Source organism: Heloderma suspectum, chromosome 2, assembly GCF_057233095.1.
Source record: "Heloderma suspectum isolate Gila_16-S chromosome 2, 16-S_ref, whole genome shotgun sequence".
NCBI lineage: Eukaryota > Metazoa > Chordata > Lepidosauria > Squamata > Helodermatidae > Heloderma > Heloderma suspectum.
Window position 1 is genome coordinate 163,846,499 of NC_139459.1, and position 17,949 is coordinate 163,864,447.

Here is a 17,949-nt window from a genome sequence, read left to right on the forward strand (position 1 = left end):
CCTAGGATACCTGGATAAAAAGCTTGCTCAGTGTGAACACACTGTGGTTGCTTGTTCCCCATCATGATATCTATGGTCAGTGGAGAAGGGGGCCACATCCAAGCACTGGGGGCATGCAGAAAGGCACCCCCAGTGGTCTCTTCCCAGGTCTGGAACTCCCCAAAGTTCACCAAAAGTCCAAAGCTTGAGCACTTTCCAAAAGAAGTATCAGAACTTTGTCTGTGGGTCAGCTTTTTGATGCCAGGGACAGGCTTTTTCTATTGATTTTCATTTTGTTAGCACTGAAGTACTCTCAATATCTGTCTGTAACATGCTGCAACCTGCTCTGACCTTTCAAGGTGAGGGCAGGCTGACAATCCAAACACAGAGGAAGAACAGCCCTTTGGACACTCCTAGGAATAATTTGATCTGTCAGGAGGTGGGCTATTGTATTCAGTACTTCTTACAGTTGCCACTGAAGGGTGATCAGTGGCAGCACACAATCCTTCTAGGTGAACAGGTGCATTCAAACAATTCTGTATCTGACTTCTCTCCTGAAGGTGGTGCCAGCTAGAACTCAGCTCTAGTGCTTGGAGGAGACACCACCTGGGAATCCCATGTATGCACCTTGAGTTCCACAATGGAAGAAAAGTAAATGGAACAATCAATCAATCAATCAGAGTGGTTCCACTCTTTCTCTTGGCTTCTCTATGGTGAAAACCCTATATATTCTGCAATTCTGTTTAGATCTAAAATACTATTAAGGTCTGTAATGGCATGGGACTGTAACCTTTTTATCTACATATAGCTCAGTGGCACATGAGAGCAGATGCAAGTAGGGCCCTCCATTGTTATGTTCCTAGACTTGTAAGTTAAAGACCTCTCCTTTCTTGGACATTGGTCCACTTCTGGACTGTGCTCACTCAGAAGGGGATATGCATTTCCCTGGCCTGCACTCAGTGTTCAGAGGTCAATATATAGATGTTACCTGCCAACTATGGACAGCCTAGTGGGTCTTCTAGGAGCAGAGGTTTCCTCCAACTCACACTAGCATCCCCCTCCCAAGTCTCCTACTTCTGTGTTCTTCTGGCCAGTTTCCTAGTTAAGAATCTCACTTTTCACTTTTATAAAATGAAGTTTCTAGTCCTTATGGCTGCCAAAATAAGCTTGTGTGTGTGGGCAATGACTCCAGAGATCTCAGAAGCCAGAAGGGTAGCTAAACCCTATTTCCAATGGTTAAGAGTGCATGCCCTCCACTCCTTCTCCCTCCTCAGGTCTAGTAAAAGAAGGAAAAGGAAAATTATGCATGTATGCATAACTTGGATTGTCTGGGTTCCCATTTTTAAAATGTGTTATTGCACCGGTAAGGATCAGTGAATTTGTCTGTTTCATTTTCGGTACTGTTCACCATTTTTCAAGCATAAGTTTGTTCCATTCCATTTCTGCATCAGTTTGTGAATGCTTGTTTTTTTAAGTCCGCACAGAAATTAATATGCATTTTCGTGAGCATGAAAATTCATGCACATTTTTGTATGCAACATTCCCTAATATATGCCTTTTTCCAAGCAATTTTACATAATATTTGCCTTTTTGTATGCTATTTCCCCAAGGTACACACTTTGTATACAACTGCCCCTAATATACACATTCTTAAAAATCAGAGAACTGCATCACAAAATTTGGAGAAGTGCGACAATCAAAGGATCATTACGTTCTGGTTCATGTAATAGTTCAGGAGGTGTGAATCAGGTCACTACATATTACGATGCAGACCAAAGGCATTTCTCCCCCATCCCTATCCATGGGTTACCCACAGTTCTGCCAGCTCCTAGCCTCGGCTCCTGGTGTTCTTACCCAAATCTGCAGCTTGACTCTCTTTTCATTCCTGTAGACCGTCTTGACTTTGAAGTCAATGCCCACAGTGCTAACAAAAGCTGAAGTGAAGGAGTCATCAGCATATCGGAAGAGGAACGATGTCTTGCCTACGCTGCTGTTGCCGATGATTAATAGCTTGAACATGTAGTCAAAGTTCTGGTCAGCAGCATCCTTGGGCATCTGCCGGGTATCGTTTGCAGAGGCCATCTGTGGGAGCGGAGGGAGGCAGTTAACAGCAGTGCAGCTGTAAGGCTCCAAATCCCAACATTTTCCCCAGAGCTTGCAGATAGATGACAAGTAATGAGGCACTTGCTTGGGCCTAGAGCTTGATAAAAGGGCCCATTGCTCTACGAGTGCCATGAGGCACCGAAGAAGGTCAGGGTCAGTGTAAGGAAATTCTCAGTTTGCGCATCCAGCCTCTTTGAGGAGAAGGTGTATGAGAGTTAGTGTGGTGTAGTGGCAAGAGTGTTGGACTGGGAGCTGGGAGATCCAGGTTCTAGTCCCCACTCGGCCATGGAAGCTCACTGGGTGACTTTGGGCCAGTCACACACTCTCAGCCCAACCTACCTCACAGGGTTGTTGTTGTGAGGATAAAATGGAGAGGAGGAGGATAATGTAAGCCGCCTTCGGTTCCTTGCAAGAGGAAAAAAGGCGGGGTATAAAAGCAATAATAAAAATAAAATAAGGGGTCCCACTGAGGCTGCCTTGCTTGACCCCCTCTTCTCAAATCCTGAAACTAGCAGGACTTGCACACCACAGTTGTGGATCTTCAAGGTTTTAAGGGCCTGTTCCAGAGCGACATCAGTCGTGACTTTCTGGAATCTCTCTCCCTGCCCTGTAGCAACTATATCCACACTGACGGTATACATAATTAACTCCAGTATTGGCAATAGATATGGGGATTGCAGTAGTGGATAGAGAGCACATTATATCACAGGTGACAATAAAAATAACACCCTGTTCTGGCTCTCTGCCATTAATTCTTGCAAGGGAGCTGTCTACACCCACTGCCTCCCATTATCCCTGGTGGCTATAATCTTACTGCTGGGTGTCAGGTTGTGATTCAGCTCTAAAAATCAGAACCCTCTGGAAGCATATACATGGCCAGTGACAAAAAATGCTGCTGTTAGTAATGGACATAGCACTGGTGGCAATCGCTATGGGTCTTTATTCACTGGCTCTTGAGAGACAAGGACAGTGTCTCTCTCTGGCATACTTACATACAAAGGCATATGTCTACTGTCTCACGTGCACAGTTTGGGGGCACACATACACATGCATGTGTAGCAACTGCCCTGATAACAGCACACTTGCAGCTTGATCAGGGTGGAAATGTGGTCACAGCATCTGACACTGAAGTGTGAAGCTAGTCACTCAACGCTCCTTCTTCTGGTTCCCCTGGAAGGGAAACTAGAAGGGCTGTTTGTATGCTGCCATTTCAGTGGAAATAACAAATAAAATGCACTCTTATTGCTTCCATTGCCTCACACGGCACTATATTTATTTCAAAAAAACAAAAACAAATCTCACCTTGCAGCCAGTCTCAGTTTTATCTATTGCACCTGTAGCCCACCCCAAAGTTATAAGGCAGGCAGCAATGTGTGTTACAATGAGCGGTAAAAATTAAATAAACAAAACCTTACACATTTTAGAATTATGACGATTTATTGATTGAATGATATTATTATTACATTTATATCCCGCCGTTTTTCCTCTTGCAAGGAGCCCAAGGCAGCGTACATGGTCCCCCTCCTCTCCGTTTTATCCTCACAACAACCCTGTGAGGTAGGTTAGGCTGAGAGTCAGTGACTGGCCCAAAGTCACCCAGCGAGTTTCAGGGCTGAGTGGGGACTAGAACCCGGATCTCCTACGTTCCAGTCCAACGCTCTAACCATTACACAATTTGCCAGCATGCTACCTCCCTCAGGGCCAGCTATCACCAACAACTCTGTGGGAAGGAACAGGAGAGTGAGGGAGGCAGGCACAGAAGCCCTCCGAGCCTACTTCAGCTCCAGCTGGACTGTCACAGGCCCACCTACCACAACTACCCTGCAGGAAGAATCCTGATGAGCTGTTATGTTTTGACATTGTTTTATTGAAATTTTACTAATGTATTTTGATTTGACTTGAAAGCTGCCTTGAAAAGATTTATATCCTTATAGGTGGGAGATAAATAATTAAAAAGGAATAATGTGCCCAGGAAAAAAAAAGCAAGCCCCAACATAAAGGTCTTACACATGCCCTGAAAGATGGTCATATCTCCAGGGAAAAGGCGAGGATTTTGCTGCTGAAAGCCACCAGTGTTCTAAACTGTGCCTTTGCAGAGATGGTGACTGCAAGTTTAAAAGTTGTTTCTAGATACTTGAAATATACAGTGTAAGTCAAAAGCCTGCACGCTGCGTTGTGAGCTTTAGCCCCAATAAAGATATTATTTTACCGACAACAAGAATAAATCTTGGAGGTGCAAATACCACATTTTCCACTACTTTCACATACACAATCTCATACAAATAACCACACACATCCTCTGATGCATGCATGCACATGCATACACAGACTAACTGGCCCATTTCAACAGCTGGTGGCGCAAGAAGCAGCCTCTTCTCTTTGCAGACAAAAGCAGTGAAGAAAGCCAAGAAGAGGAGGAGGAGGAGACAGCACAACAGCCAGCTCTTTCCGACAAACCTTGCCCAGAGCAACAAAGCTCCAATCTTCAACCACATCCGGAATCCCTCCTCAGGTGTATCCCGGAGGCTAAGGACGCACCCACTACTGCTGTCTTCCCTTTTGTGAAAGTAAATGGATGCCTGCCATGCCACCTCTTATGCTCTCTTCCAAAGTATGACACATCCTAGTTAGTAAATAGCTGTGTTTGATTTTGAAAATCCACCTAGGAACAGCCCCACCCCAGAGCGACTCTTACACCATAGGCTCCAAGTCAGCCAAAGCATGAGGAGAACCCTGCTGAGGAGATATTTGAAGATATATTTTAAAAAGGGAAATTAATTGTTACAACACCACTGATTATATTTTTCTCAGGCAGGGGCTCTCCAGCACTTTAAAGCAAGCAAAGGACTCAACTGATTGCTGTTGGGAACCCAGCCACTAGCAAATGCTCCCCATTCTGACAAATGGGCAAAGTGTGTGGGAGAGGACATCACAGAGACATCTACTGCATCGCTCCCATAAGGTAGCTCAGTTACTTGGGGTCAGGAGGGATGGGGCAACATGGTCATGACTGAAACATCTGCCTGAAAAGCCATTCACTTAGAAAAGAGAAAGTAAACAGATGCGACTGAGGGATACCACTTGGGTGGGGCCTAAGCCAGCCTTCAGTGATCCCACTGTGTGGCGTGAGGGGCAGGTATACCCCCTGTCAATTGTATTCCAAATGGCAGCTCATTTATTTTATCCTATAAAACACAAGGAAAGCCACTGAAAACTGAATTGGCATCTATCTGCATAGTCCTTCCCTGGGTTTGGATTCTTGATCACACCAGACTAGAGGGAGGGAGCCCACAAGCAAGCTTGGGGGGTGGGGGTGGGGGAAGAGATTTTGGCAAAACCTAACAATATCTACTCATTTCCAAGGAAATCACTAGAAGGATGCCCACTAATGTCAGTCAGGTGTGGGCACCTTGTGGCCCCCCAGATGTTTTGGCCTACAACTCCCATCAGCCCTAGCCAGCACAGCCAATGGTGAGGGTTGATGAGAGTTGTAGGCCAAAACATCTGGAAGGCCACAAGTTGCCCACTCTTGGTGTAGGTATACTACAGGGTTTGTTAACACAATCATATATGCCTCCAGAGTATCACCCTCTGAACTGGCTTTAATTAAAATTACATGCATGGAGCTTAAGTATTCTGATTGTTTGTGTTACCATTTGCATAGGTGGCTCTTAAAGGGTGCAGAAGGCCTCCTTTGAAAGGTTGTGAGGGAAGGTTCAAGCTCTTCCCTGGCCTATCTTAACTGGTGTGAGGGATGGTGAGTTGGCTGAAAAAGCAACAAGCATGTGACTGCTTCAGGAGGCAACAGTGAAGCAGCGGGCAATCCAGGGGAAATGCACCAGGATCCCTTGCAATTCTGCACAGAAGGTGCCATTTCTCAGATTATCTTGGGCCAGTCAGGCACACTGTGTAAAGAATGGAGACTATTCTCTTCCATCGATTAAGAGAAGAAAGGTGGAATACCCTGTATTTTTGCAAATATTTGCTGTTTAAAGCCCTTCTCTTGGAATCTAAACCCATATTTGTAGGGATGTAAAAGAATTCTGTTTCTGTTCACAAACCATGCGAACTTGTGCCATTCACAACCCCGAGCATGAGCATAAACACAGTTCTTGAGAAATGTTCGCAATTTCCTGAACTCATGTTTGCGTTCAAAAGTGCACACTTGCACAAGTGTGCAAATCCCCCCAAACACATTTTCACACTGTAGCCTATGGGGGAAATGCACATGTTCGGTTGGGAAAAATGCACAATTTTAGACATGCTTTTTTTTCACAATTGGGAATACTTGTGCACTTTTTCAAATGCACATTTTTCCCCATTGAAAAATGAACATTTTTCCCCATTGAAAAATGCACATTTTTCCTGATCAATTTTTTTTTTTTTTTAAGGCATTCATGTTCGGGAATGCAAACAAGGTGAAACAAACTTTGAGGAAGAATTCAGAGAACCTCAGTGAGCTCAGACATTGCATGTTCACCCATTCCTACCATATTGTAGTCCTGCTTTTTCCTCTTTTTAAAATTAGTAACAGGATCCCTATCCAACCAAGAAATTGGTTGTTAGCTGTACTGGTATTATTATATTGTATGGTTTTAAGATTATGCTGTATGCTGCTCTGGGTACATTTAGTAAAAGAGCAGGATATTATATTTCAGGCTTGTATTTAAGCACTTGCCTGGTAGTCTTGGGTGAGAAGGAATTCCATGCAGGCGAGTGAGTGGGCTGGCAGAGGAGAGACAGAGTGCTCCATCCCTCCTTTGTGCCCAACACAGAAAGCTGTTGGAGGGGGGACAGAGCTCTCCATCTCACCTCTGCCAGCTCTGAGGAGGCTAGCAAAATAAAAGTAAACATAAAAATTGCAGGCTAGTAACTTGTGTGGGCTTATTTACAAGGCTGATATCATTATAGTATTAATACTGCCCACAGATTATATTTTAGTATAATTTTCCAGTATAGTGGTGATGGACATGCACAAGTACACGCACACACACCACCTTACTTAATCCTTCCCGTCTTGGCAGGCTTCCCAGGGCAAAGACTCCAATAATCCAACCAGCCTGACTGGTTTGGCTGTCCGTGGCAAACAGTCATTCAGAAAAGCCACCTTTCCAGTTCCCAAAGCTTGATGAATAATTAGGCCTACTGATTCCTGGGTTGTTGAACAGAAGTAATCCTTGTATAGGGCCAAAGAAATGCTGGGTTCTAGCAGTGAATTCTGAATCAAGTCCTTTCTTTTTCTCTGCAATTATAACTGATTTTCCACATCCACCTCCACACCCCGCATAAGATTTTACTTGGAACTGTCTCTTGTGAAATCAAATCAAATCAAATCAAAACATAAATAAATAATATCTGAGTATGACACATAAACTACCCCCTCACACACAGGATTTGACAAATCTATAAAAGGATGCCATTATCAATATTTATTTATTTATTTATTTATTTATTGCATTTATACCCCGCCTTTTTTCCTCTTGCAAGGAACCCAAGGTGGCTTACATTATCCTCCTCCTCTCTTAGATGGGAATAGTATACGCCTATGAAATTCCCAACCTTTGGCTGCCATAAAAAGACCTTGGGGCCAGCTCCAGTTGGATCCCCACCTACTCTTCCCATACACACAGGGCCATCTACCATCTGTGGTCCTGTGGGAATAATTCTAGGAAAGAGAGGGAGGGTGATGACTGTAACCCCAGACACCTGCTCCTGTTCCAGCCGGACTTTCCTGTCTTCCATCCCCAGGGCCATCTTCCACCAGCTGCCCCGTGGGAAAGCTCATGATGAGCTTTTATTTGTTAATCTTGTTCACTGTGATTTTACTGTTTTTATGTTACTTGTAAACCGCCTTGGTAGGATTTGTATCCTGAAAGGTGGTATATAAAGAATTGTAATAAATTCTTACAAATTCTTACATGAATAAATAATCAAGTGATAATCAGGATTAATATGGTGCTGTTTCTCTCCCTACTATGCCTCTAGTTCCTACTATATCCCAATGTATATGCTGAATCCTAAAGATTAGAATGTATTATTCCACCAATAATACTCATGTCACCACATAGGCAAGTCAGTATCGTTGTATAAATGATAATTTCAATACTGAAATGGCTGATGTTTTGAATTTGTTAGCAAATCTTCATTGGCCCACACTGGAACCACACCAAACCAATTTAGGTCCAAACATATTTTGAACCCTGTGGGAGAGAAGCAGCTTTGGGGGGAGGGAAGATTTGTGGCAGGGGGCAGGAGTGGAAGCACACAGGGAAAATATTAACCACTTCTCCACTTAACATTGCCCCCCACCGAAACCCATTTTGCTTCAAATTCAAAACAATATGGGGGTTCCCTTATATTTTATTTGTATTTAATGCATGGTTAACCGTTGAGGTGTCACAGGAGCGGCTGTGGGGGCAGATAGAGAGAAGCAAGAGGGGGAGAGGCAGGTAACTGGCCAAAACAGGGGGGCAGGGGCTGGCTACAAACAGTAGTCTAGGGAAAGTTTAGATGGCTTGAGGAAATAATAAATACTGAGGGACCTAGCACAGGGAGAAAGCCTGAAAAGATGGGCCAGGAGTTGCGGAAAACAGCCAGTGAGAGCCAGTGCCGTGTAGCTAGACTAGGGCTGGGAAAACCCAGGTTCAAATTTTCACTAGGTGAAATTTTCACTAGGTGATCTTAGCCTGCCAGTTAGTATCTCTCAGCCTAACCCACTTCACAGGGTTATGAAAGGAAAAAAATAGGGTGGGCAGAACTATGTAGACCACTCTGACCTCTTTAGAGGAAGCACAGGATAAAAATGTAAATAAATGAATGAATGTGAGAGTAGGAGTGATCTGCTATGTCATCACAGTATATTCTAGAGGAAAAACTTCCCACAGGGCCTTCTCTGCTTCCTCAGAGGCATTGATATTACTGTGTGGTACCTGGTGTTTTTAGAAGAAACCTAAAGGCTAGTGCCAGAAGACACTTGCGTATGTGCATTTGGTGAGAAGTACTGAATTTAGAACATGCCAATTGGAACAAACCTTTCCACAAGTATCTTTCTAACCAGAAAACGTGGGCTGTTTAAACCATTTAATGTATTTGGCCCTTCTGTCTTCCGCTTGTGCAATCGCTAGAGCATGTTCAGGGCCACCAACTAATGAACTGTCCCATTCCACCTCTTCCAGAATACTGATGGGGACAAACATACCCTTTTTATTCTAGTTATTAGCGTATTGTTAAGTGTGGAATATTCATTTAACTTTTGCTGAAAGTGAGCTACATGGAGTATCAGAGAAATACTTGTTACACACACTAATTGTAACAACACAGGAGTTTTTAATTGTGTGAAGATGTAGTGATCTCAAGTATATTCATTTGAAAGCCACCACCTGCACAAATGCTGCAGGGTGGAATGGGAATCAGTTCAACTAGCCATGCTGCAGCCAAATCCAGAACCATCTTTTCTTGGCACCAACAAAGCAGAGCTCAGCTCGGTGATAATCTTGCTGCTTCATCACCTCCTTCACATCATAAAGGTGCAGGGAACCAGAGGGGCTCGGTAAGATCTTAGCAATACACAACTTGGGCATTTTCACAAGCAAGGTTTACGTCAGCTTTTTTTTAAAAACCAGCAAATGCAAAACTGCACTGGTGACAACATCCATTTGATTTCTCTTCCATATCCTATCCTCTATTAACAACATTCACACATGGAATGAGTGGTGTCTGAGAGACTCAAAGACATGGAAAAAACCTCATCTCTCCAAAGGGGCTGTATTTATTCTAAGCCACAAACAGAGTTTGAAATGTGCTGCATTGTAAGTAACTGTACAATGGCATGAGCTAACTTCTTCGTCAGATGTGTGAAGTGGTGGGTTCTTATATATACACATGAACTAAGGTAAACTGAAGGATAAACAAAGTTAACAAGGACAGATGAAAATGGGAATGCAAAAGACAAAAGAGCTGGAGTGCCAACCACAAAATATAAAACCTAAATATTTGCTGGAAAATCTACTGCACTATGCAACTGCTGCAGCATCAACTGGGTTCCAATGGCTCTTTTGCTGTGACAGAGGTACCCATCATCCCATTGAAAAATGCTGTTCGATGTATCTGTGAACAAACTATGAGCACATAGTAAATAAACCTTCATAAAATCACACCACCATGACAAAAATGATAAAACAATCATTAGTTAAAAAATTAAGTACACAATAAAACTGAAACAAAACCCAAGTCTTCGGAGGAAGAATATTCAATTCAAAGTGAGGAAGCCTCTCTAAATGCCCTCGTGGCAGAAGGGTAGTCTACCTAAACGGGTATTCTCAGCTGACCTTAGAGAAAGTGAAAGATGATTTCAACAAGGACCCCATGCTATGTAGCACTCAACACAATGCAGAATTTGGCACAGGATTTCACTTTCTCATCTCTCCACCTCTATTATTTAAAAACAACAACAAGGAAAGCAAGTTTCCAGCTCTCATTGTTCTATTTCTCACTATGCAGACAGTGTCTGCTAGGAAGCAGTAACGGAGGTGGAAATTTTTCCACAGAAAACTTTCCAGTGTTTTATTTTTCCACAGAAAATTTTCTGTTTCATAAATTCATTAAGAAAAATGAATGCACGCCAATTCCAAATACAATACTAGGCAAGCTTAGCAGTTTCAAAGTTATAATTAATGTTTTTCAGGTGAATACTGTTAACAAGTATTATATAGTATTTATTTATTATTAACATTTATATATCGCCTTATCTGCTAAAAGGCCATCATGTGAAAGAATACATATATGTCACTGAAATACATATAGGTGTCAGAGTGAACTGGAACTAATAAATAATGACAGTGAAACTGTCCCAACAACCTTAGTGGAAGATAGTTGAGCTCTGCTGAAATAGGTGAGTGGTTGTCAGCATATCAGTCACATTACTTTGTGTCACTAAAATAAATTAATGTGTCAACAGTTTTCAGTACCCTTTCCCCCCCTTAAATTTAAACCATGCAAGGGAAGTGCATGCTATTGTCTTAATTTTTTTTAACAAGTATTTCAATAAAAATGTCTACATAATATAACACTTAAATCACATTAAGTGTGCTTAATTTTCCACTCAAATGTTTCAGGTCAAATACTTGTGGTGTATTGGGACAAAAAATTAACACGGGGCACTTTTTTTTAGCTTTGTTTACTAAATACAAATAAAATAAATAACCTAAGTTAGAACTCTCCAGGGCATCAGAACATTTTCCAGTGCAAACTGAAAAAGAACAGCAGCAGTGCAGCTACTAAAGAAAATGAGGGAGGGAAGCGGGGTTGGGAGGGGAGAGTGGCTCCCTTAACAAACTCAACCCCAGAATGAGCTGCCAGCCCCCTTGCACCCTACATTTCGAACACCAAACCACCACCACTGCTCACACTTACGACATACCTACTTTTGGGGTCAACTTCACTTACTATAAGGCAGACGTCCCCAACTTGGCATCCTCTGGCTGTTCGGACTTCAGTGCCCATCAGCCCCAACCAACATGGCCAATGGTCAGAAATGCTGGGAGTTTTAGTCCAAAACTTCTGAAGAGGACCAGAATAGGGAAGATAAGGATGGGCAGAAAGTACATCTGCAGATATTTTGGACTTCGGCATTCCTGACCATTGGCCATGCTGGCAGAGGCTTCTGGGAGTTGAAGCCCAAAACATCTGGAGATCTACTTTCTGCCCACCCCTGCTATAAGGTGTCTTTTGATGTGTGGCGGTGAACAGCTCTATCTCCCTGCTGCCCTTCCATGGCTTTTGCATAGTGTTATGGAGCTGGGGCAGGACAGAGGCATCCTTGGATCTGATGAGACAGACTGCTGAGTTAGACTTCACTTTGAAGCATGAATCAGAATAAAGGATTTTTTATCGTACTACATGGGTTTATTGGCTTAGCTAGTGCCAGGATGTTTGTGTTATCAGCAACTACTGTATCGTGAACGACCACTGTTAACAATGTGATTCTCACGGTTGGTACTTTCTGCATTTCATTTCCTTCTGACTTCACTGTTCACAATTCTCCCACCCCCCACCCCCTCAGGATATGTACTGTATATAAATCTGAAACTCTCTATAATGTTCCATGTATCTGATGAAGTGGGCTATAAGCTTATGCCATAATAAATGTGTTAGTCTTTAAGATACAACAAGACTCTTTGTTGTTTTTGCTGCAACAGACTAACACAGCTACCCTCTGGAACATGGGATCTGCTGGCTCCAAAGTCCCTTCATTCACTACAGACACCCCAGGATTGCCCTCCCCCCTATACCAGCTTGGAGCTGGCATATCTAATCCTACCCTCACTGGAATTGCAGGGGGGAAAAACACAGAGCACCACATGGGATAACAAAAGATAACACCCACCCCCAACCACACACCCCTCCTGCCCTGACTGATGTGAGCTGGCCACTTTGCAATGCCCCCCAACCATATTTAGTGTTGCACTGAAAACTGTTAACTTTAAAACAGCAGAAATAGATGTTAAAACCAGAGCCAAGCAAGACTAAAATTATTGTCAACGTGGCATACAAACAGCCTGGGCAAACAAAAAGGATAACAAAGCACCAAAAGAATAAGCAAGATGGCATACACCACTCAATTCTACACAGCCCAAGTGATGTAAAGAGAAAGAGTTCAACAAGAAAAGCAATTAATACATAGATATACACATGCACATATTATAACAAAGCCATAAAATATCTACAGCCAAATTGAGCTTTCCCAGTGTAGACCTGAGAAAACAAAGCAAGTTGTTCTAAAGCAGGGGTGGGCAACTTTCCCCGCGCCAGATATTTTGGTTTACAACTCCCATCATCCCTCACCATTGGCTACCCTGGCTAGGGCTGATGGAAGTTTTAGGCTAAAACATCTGGATGGCCACAAGTTGCCCACCCCTGGTCTAATGGTGTCTAACCTCTGGCTCAGATGGGCTGCTCTTATTAGAAATTTCTGCAGTGTCAGGGCCACCTCTGAAAAGCCCTGCTATGCATCCTCAGAGCATTATCATGGTTCAGTGGAGGAATCTCACACATGTCTTTTCAGCAGATCTCAAAGGGTTTGGAGATATACTTTGGTTAATGATTTGCTAACCAACCAATTACTCTGAATCCACAGCCACAGGTCCACATATTTTGGCTGATTATGGTGGCCAACCAAAATTTTGTGGTCACCAGGACTACTATTCCAAGGGGTGGGGTCTTGTCCTTGACCTCATGCTACATTTTGGAGAGTGCGGGCAGCAATCCTATGGCCGCTAGTCAGCAGCTAGACAGCCATAGGATATGTGGTTTTCCAGGAACCGACCTCAAAGCCTGCGCTCTGAGGTCGGTTCCTGGAGAACCGACCCCCCCCCCCCGTTCTATGCTGCCTTGCAGGCAGCATGGAACAGCTCCATGCTCTGTGCTTGGAAGAGGAGTGTGGAGCGGCCAAAATGGGGCATTCCAGGCCGGGAAGGTGGAAATGCCAGTATGACATAACCTATGTGTTGACCAGCAGCCTCCTCCCCTGCTCTGCCTTCCTGTGGCTAGACAGCTGAAATCAGCTGTCTAGCCACAAATGCAGGGCAGGAGAAGTGCAGAGGGAACAATCTCCTCCGTGCTTCTCCTGCCCTGCATTGGATAGGCGGTCACCTCTGAGTTCGGAGGTGGGCAGCCTCTCCCCATAGGATTGCGCCCTTCGTGTGGAATCATGAGCAATCCTCCTCTTCCCCTCCCTGGCTCAAGCTTGGAGTTGGGGAAGGGTGGATGATTGTTCCTAGAATTGTGCTGAGCACTACAGCATGAAAAGAAGCTCCAGTGCTCCCCTTAGGCTTGGCAGGGATCATCCCCACAGTTCTGTTACCCTAGTGCAATTGTGGGCAAGCTTAGAAGCCTCAGAAGAACAGTGGCGAGACTATAGAAACCAGCCTTCCTTTCTGGAGCTGGATATGACAGCCAAGACTGGAAGCGCAACAGGCCAGCTCCTGAGGTGCTCCGAGCGCCTCAGGAGTACAGCAACAAAACGAGTCCAGTCTTCCTCCCACCCTTGGAGTTGCATGAAAGGCTGGGATCATCTCTGCACTTGATTTTCTGAAGAGATGCGTAACTGCAGGGAAATCCCCTGGGCCCCCTCTCCAGCTCCCAAGATTGGCTCATCAACCTCACTGGAAGGCAACACAACACTTGCCATGGCAAATGGAACAGTGGTCTCCCGCCCAGAGCCATTAGCACCAGCCATTTAACGCTAATTCGCCTTGGGCACTGCTCGGCTCTGCAAGAGATGATTAAACTAGATTACTAGTGGTGGGTTTTGAACATAGACGGAGCAGAGAACCACCGGCAAAATATTAGAGTCAATTCATCTTTTATTGCAAGCAGAAGACCATCCTGGGAAAAACTGCCTTTCTGTGTTGTTGGATTTTAACCTAAATCCAGGCCTTCCTTATTTCTACAGATAGCTCCTGTGCTAGGCAGTAGCCAGTTACAGGCACAGAAGACTGTGGTGTGTGTGTGTTTGTGTGCTTCTGATAACAGAGTCAGAACATACCACAGGATGCATTTAAGGAGGGGTATTGGGATAAAAGGGGAGGGGACACTGTGCTCCAAGGGGCAACAGGGTTTGAGTTCTTTGGGGCTTAGCCCTGGAAAGAACTAGATTACAATGCCAAATGACATATAATGATAAATAGGACTGCCACTGAGCATGTACAAAGTGCCTTCCATTTAAACAGCCACAAACACATTGCATCAGAGGCAGGACATTCAGGGGAGAGTATGTGACTTCCAGGAAAGCACAAGTCCCAGCATCTCTGAAGTACTAGAGGGGGGGGGGAGACCTGGCTGAACAATACCACTTGAAATAGCAGGTGGGGGCTTGCATGATGGAATGCTCCTTCATACAAGGAGAGAGAAGGCTAGGCCAGACTCCTAATTTTCCTATTTGCAGGGAGGGTTTTTTTTTTTTTTTGGTATAGATGGGTATTCATTTCTGTGAACCCCTACCTGTTGTCTGAAGTGGTACAGTCCAGATATAGTTTTACCACCTCAGGTAAGAAGTAGTCCTTAGCCTAGTGTTGATTGTGTTGGATTTTTACATTAATGTTTAGATACTGATCTAATTTGCCCTCAAGGCCTTTTAGCCAGGCCTGAGGATAGATTAAAAAAAAAAACCTGCAAGCCTAAGCAACAATTGTAAAAGAATATGGCAAAAAGGCATATAAATCTACAGTAGCTTATCCATGCACCCCACCCAAGCTGCCCTGACATTGAAAATTGCCACGTTTCAGTTCTTGAAAGCCAGGAAGAGGCATTAATTTTTGCAGGTGCCCTGCCCACCCCAGGTGATCACTGACTGGAACATATATCCAGCCAGCTACTGCTTAGCAAGTTCTGGGCACCTGCCAGGGACATCAAATGCTTAACCTCATGAAACCATAGGTAGGGGTTGCCAAGTGACCAGAAAAGGCTGGGCCTGGCCTGCTCTTGTGGTTTTTACAGCAGCTTGAATTGCAGAAATCAGCAGGTGAAGCTCTTCAAAGCATAGAGAGAAGCATTATCAACTGCTAATGTCTGCACATCCAGCTGCTTTTAAACGAACAGGAACAGAGGCAGGTTAAATAAGAGCCCCATGGCTATGCCCCCTCCCCAAATTTTCAGAAACAAACCCCACACTAACTTTGTACTTGTAACAGGCACTGGCCCGGTTCTAATATTAATCCAGAGACAAACCAAACCTCTCTCCTGCACTCTTTCGAGACGGGGATGGCATGGGAGCCCCTAGGCTAACACACAACAAACATTAAAATATGGATTAAAGCTATTCAGGCACCTTTACCGATAGTCACTGGATAAGAGATAATGCCAAGTGGTAACAGGTGCCACCACCGCCCCATATGCCCCCCTTATTTTATTAGAAGAGAACGAATAGCTTCGATACATGTTCATATAAGAGCGGCACATCATAATCATAAACATGAACTCAACATTCCGCCGACGCCGATTTGATACAGGTTTAAATTATCTCCTGTTCCCTCCACCCCAAAGCCTGGTTCTTGATTTTTAAACTGGGGGTGGGGGCGAAATTCAACGCCACAACCCCTCCTTTTCGGGATGGGGGCCCTCACTGGCTTTTGCGAGTGGAGGAGGAGGGAGGCGGCGAAGGGTGGAAGTTATCTCAGATTGGTTAATCTGGACGAAAGGAGTCGCAGCTGGCGCTCCCGCATCAGCCCCAGGAGATCCGCGTTCCCCTTCCGCTGCCCCAAAGCGACGCCTTCCCACTCCGGCAAGAGCGGTCGCGCCTCGCAAGTCCACCCCAGCGCCTCCGCAGAAGAAGGGCAAGGGTCCACCCGGGCGGGCGGGCTGGCCGGCCGGCCGGCCTTGAGAGGCGGAGGCAGCCGCCCAGCCCCGAGCAAAGGCAGCTGTTCAGGACGCAGCCCCGGCATTGCCTCTCGCCGCTGGGCTCCGGGGGAGCAGCTGTTCCCTTAGCTCCGCTTCCTCAGCGCAAGAGCGCAGCTCACCGAGGCGAAGAAGAACGCGGGCGTACCTCCCTTGGCTGCGGTGCGCGCGGAGCCTTCGCTTTTCCTCCTGCGGGAAGCTGCCTCGCCAGCCGGATGTCGGCGTGCAAGGCGGCAGCAGCAGCAGCTTCTTGCTGGCGCCGGGGAGCGAAGCCACCCTACCGAAAAAGGAAGGTGTGCCCGGGCCGCCTTTCCGCAGCAGACCTCAGCAATCGACTTTCCACATCACCCAGCCACTCCCACCCGAGGCAGGCGGGCGGGCAGGCGGAGAGAGAGCAAGGAACGGGCGGCCGAGGTGGGGCCTCCCTCCCATGCGCCTGTTCTCCCTCTGCTCTCTCCTCCTCGCCCATCCCTGCCGCACATTTGATTAATGTTCGTAACATGCGCGCTGCCTGAAAGTGGAGCCAGCAGGATGCGGAGAACTCTGAAGGGATAGTCTTCCATGCTCCTACCTCGGATTCACCCTGGACCTACAACTGGAAGTTTCATGTCGCTGGGTTTCCCATTTCCCCACTGAGGTACTTCACATGAACAGCAGTAAAATGATTTTTGGGTGCAATCCTGTACCCACGTACATCAGAGTAAGCCCCACTGAAATCCATGGGCCTATTTTCTGAGTAGACGTGTGCTACTAACTGCTGCGCAAGATGTAGTGTAGGGATTCAGAACCTCAGGCTTGAGGGGCCAAATCTGCCCCTGCAGGGTTCCCCAGATGGCCCTGCTCTTTTCCCCGACCCCACCCATTTTCCCTGACTGCTGATCATTTGGTGGTTTCCCAGGTTTTGTGCAGCTCCCCCCCCCCCACATTCAAAAAGTTGAAATGCCTCTCCTAAGGCTTAAATCAGGGGTGGGCAACATGCCATCCTCTTCTGTGGGCTCCACCACCCGCAAAAAAATTGGTTTGCCACGACGCAGCCTTAGAAAAGCCAAATTTGGCCTGTTTTTCATTTTCGAAACTGCCTGGATTTTGTTGCTGCTGCTGTGCCAGCTGGAAGGTGGCCCATGGGAGGGTCTAGGGATGGAACGTGGCCCCCGGGCCCCTTGAAGGTGGCCAACCTTGGCTTAGATACAGGCAGTAAGAGTTTTAAGGTAAAATACGCTGGTATGTTTTGTGTTTTTGGTTCTGTCCCTTTTGCTTTCAACTCTGCCCACCACTGGAATGTGGCTCCTGAGAGTTTCTCCCAAATGGAAATTGGCCCTTGGACTGAAAGAGGTTTAACATCTCTGATCTAGCAAGAGTATCATTCAAGAGAATAAAAGACAAAAGTTATCTCTATCTAACCTTCTAAACTAGGGGTGGGGAACTTGTAGGCCCACACAGCTGGAAGGCCACAACTCCCCTCACCATTACCTAGGG

General features: G+C 45.4%; 1 protein-coding gene across 5 annotated transcripts in view; it reads right to left on the reverse strand.

Annotated features, from left to right (window-relative positions):
• The window catches only part of RAB3D (RAB3D, member RAS oncogene family), a 41,751-nt gene that overhangs the window by 13,966 nt on the left and 9,836 nt on the right, over positions 1–17,949 (reverse strand). For 2 of the 5 annotated variants that reach the window (XR_014787967.1, XM_084835661.1), the window contains exons 1-2: positions 16,622–16,763; positions 1,834–2,061 (exon numbers count right to left, since the gene is read on the reverse strand). Coding sequence is in view for 3 of the 5 variants with exons in the window: in XM_084835661.1 (XP_084691787.1) it covers positions 1,834–2,061 (228 nt within the window). In the remaining 2 variants the exon portion in view is untranslated. Of the gene's footprint in view, positions 1–1,833; positions 2,062–16,595; positions 16,764–17,949 lie in introns of those variants that run through there. The other 3 variants (XR_014787968.1, XM_084835662.1, XM_084835660.1) reach the window with 2 other exon arrangements.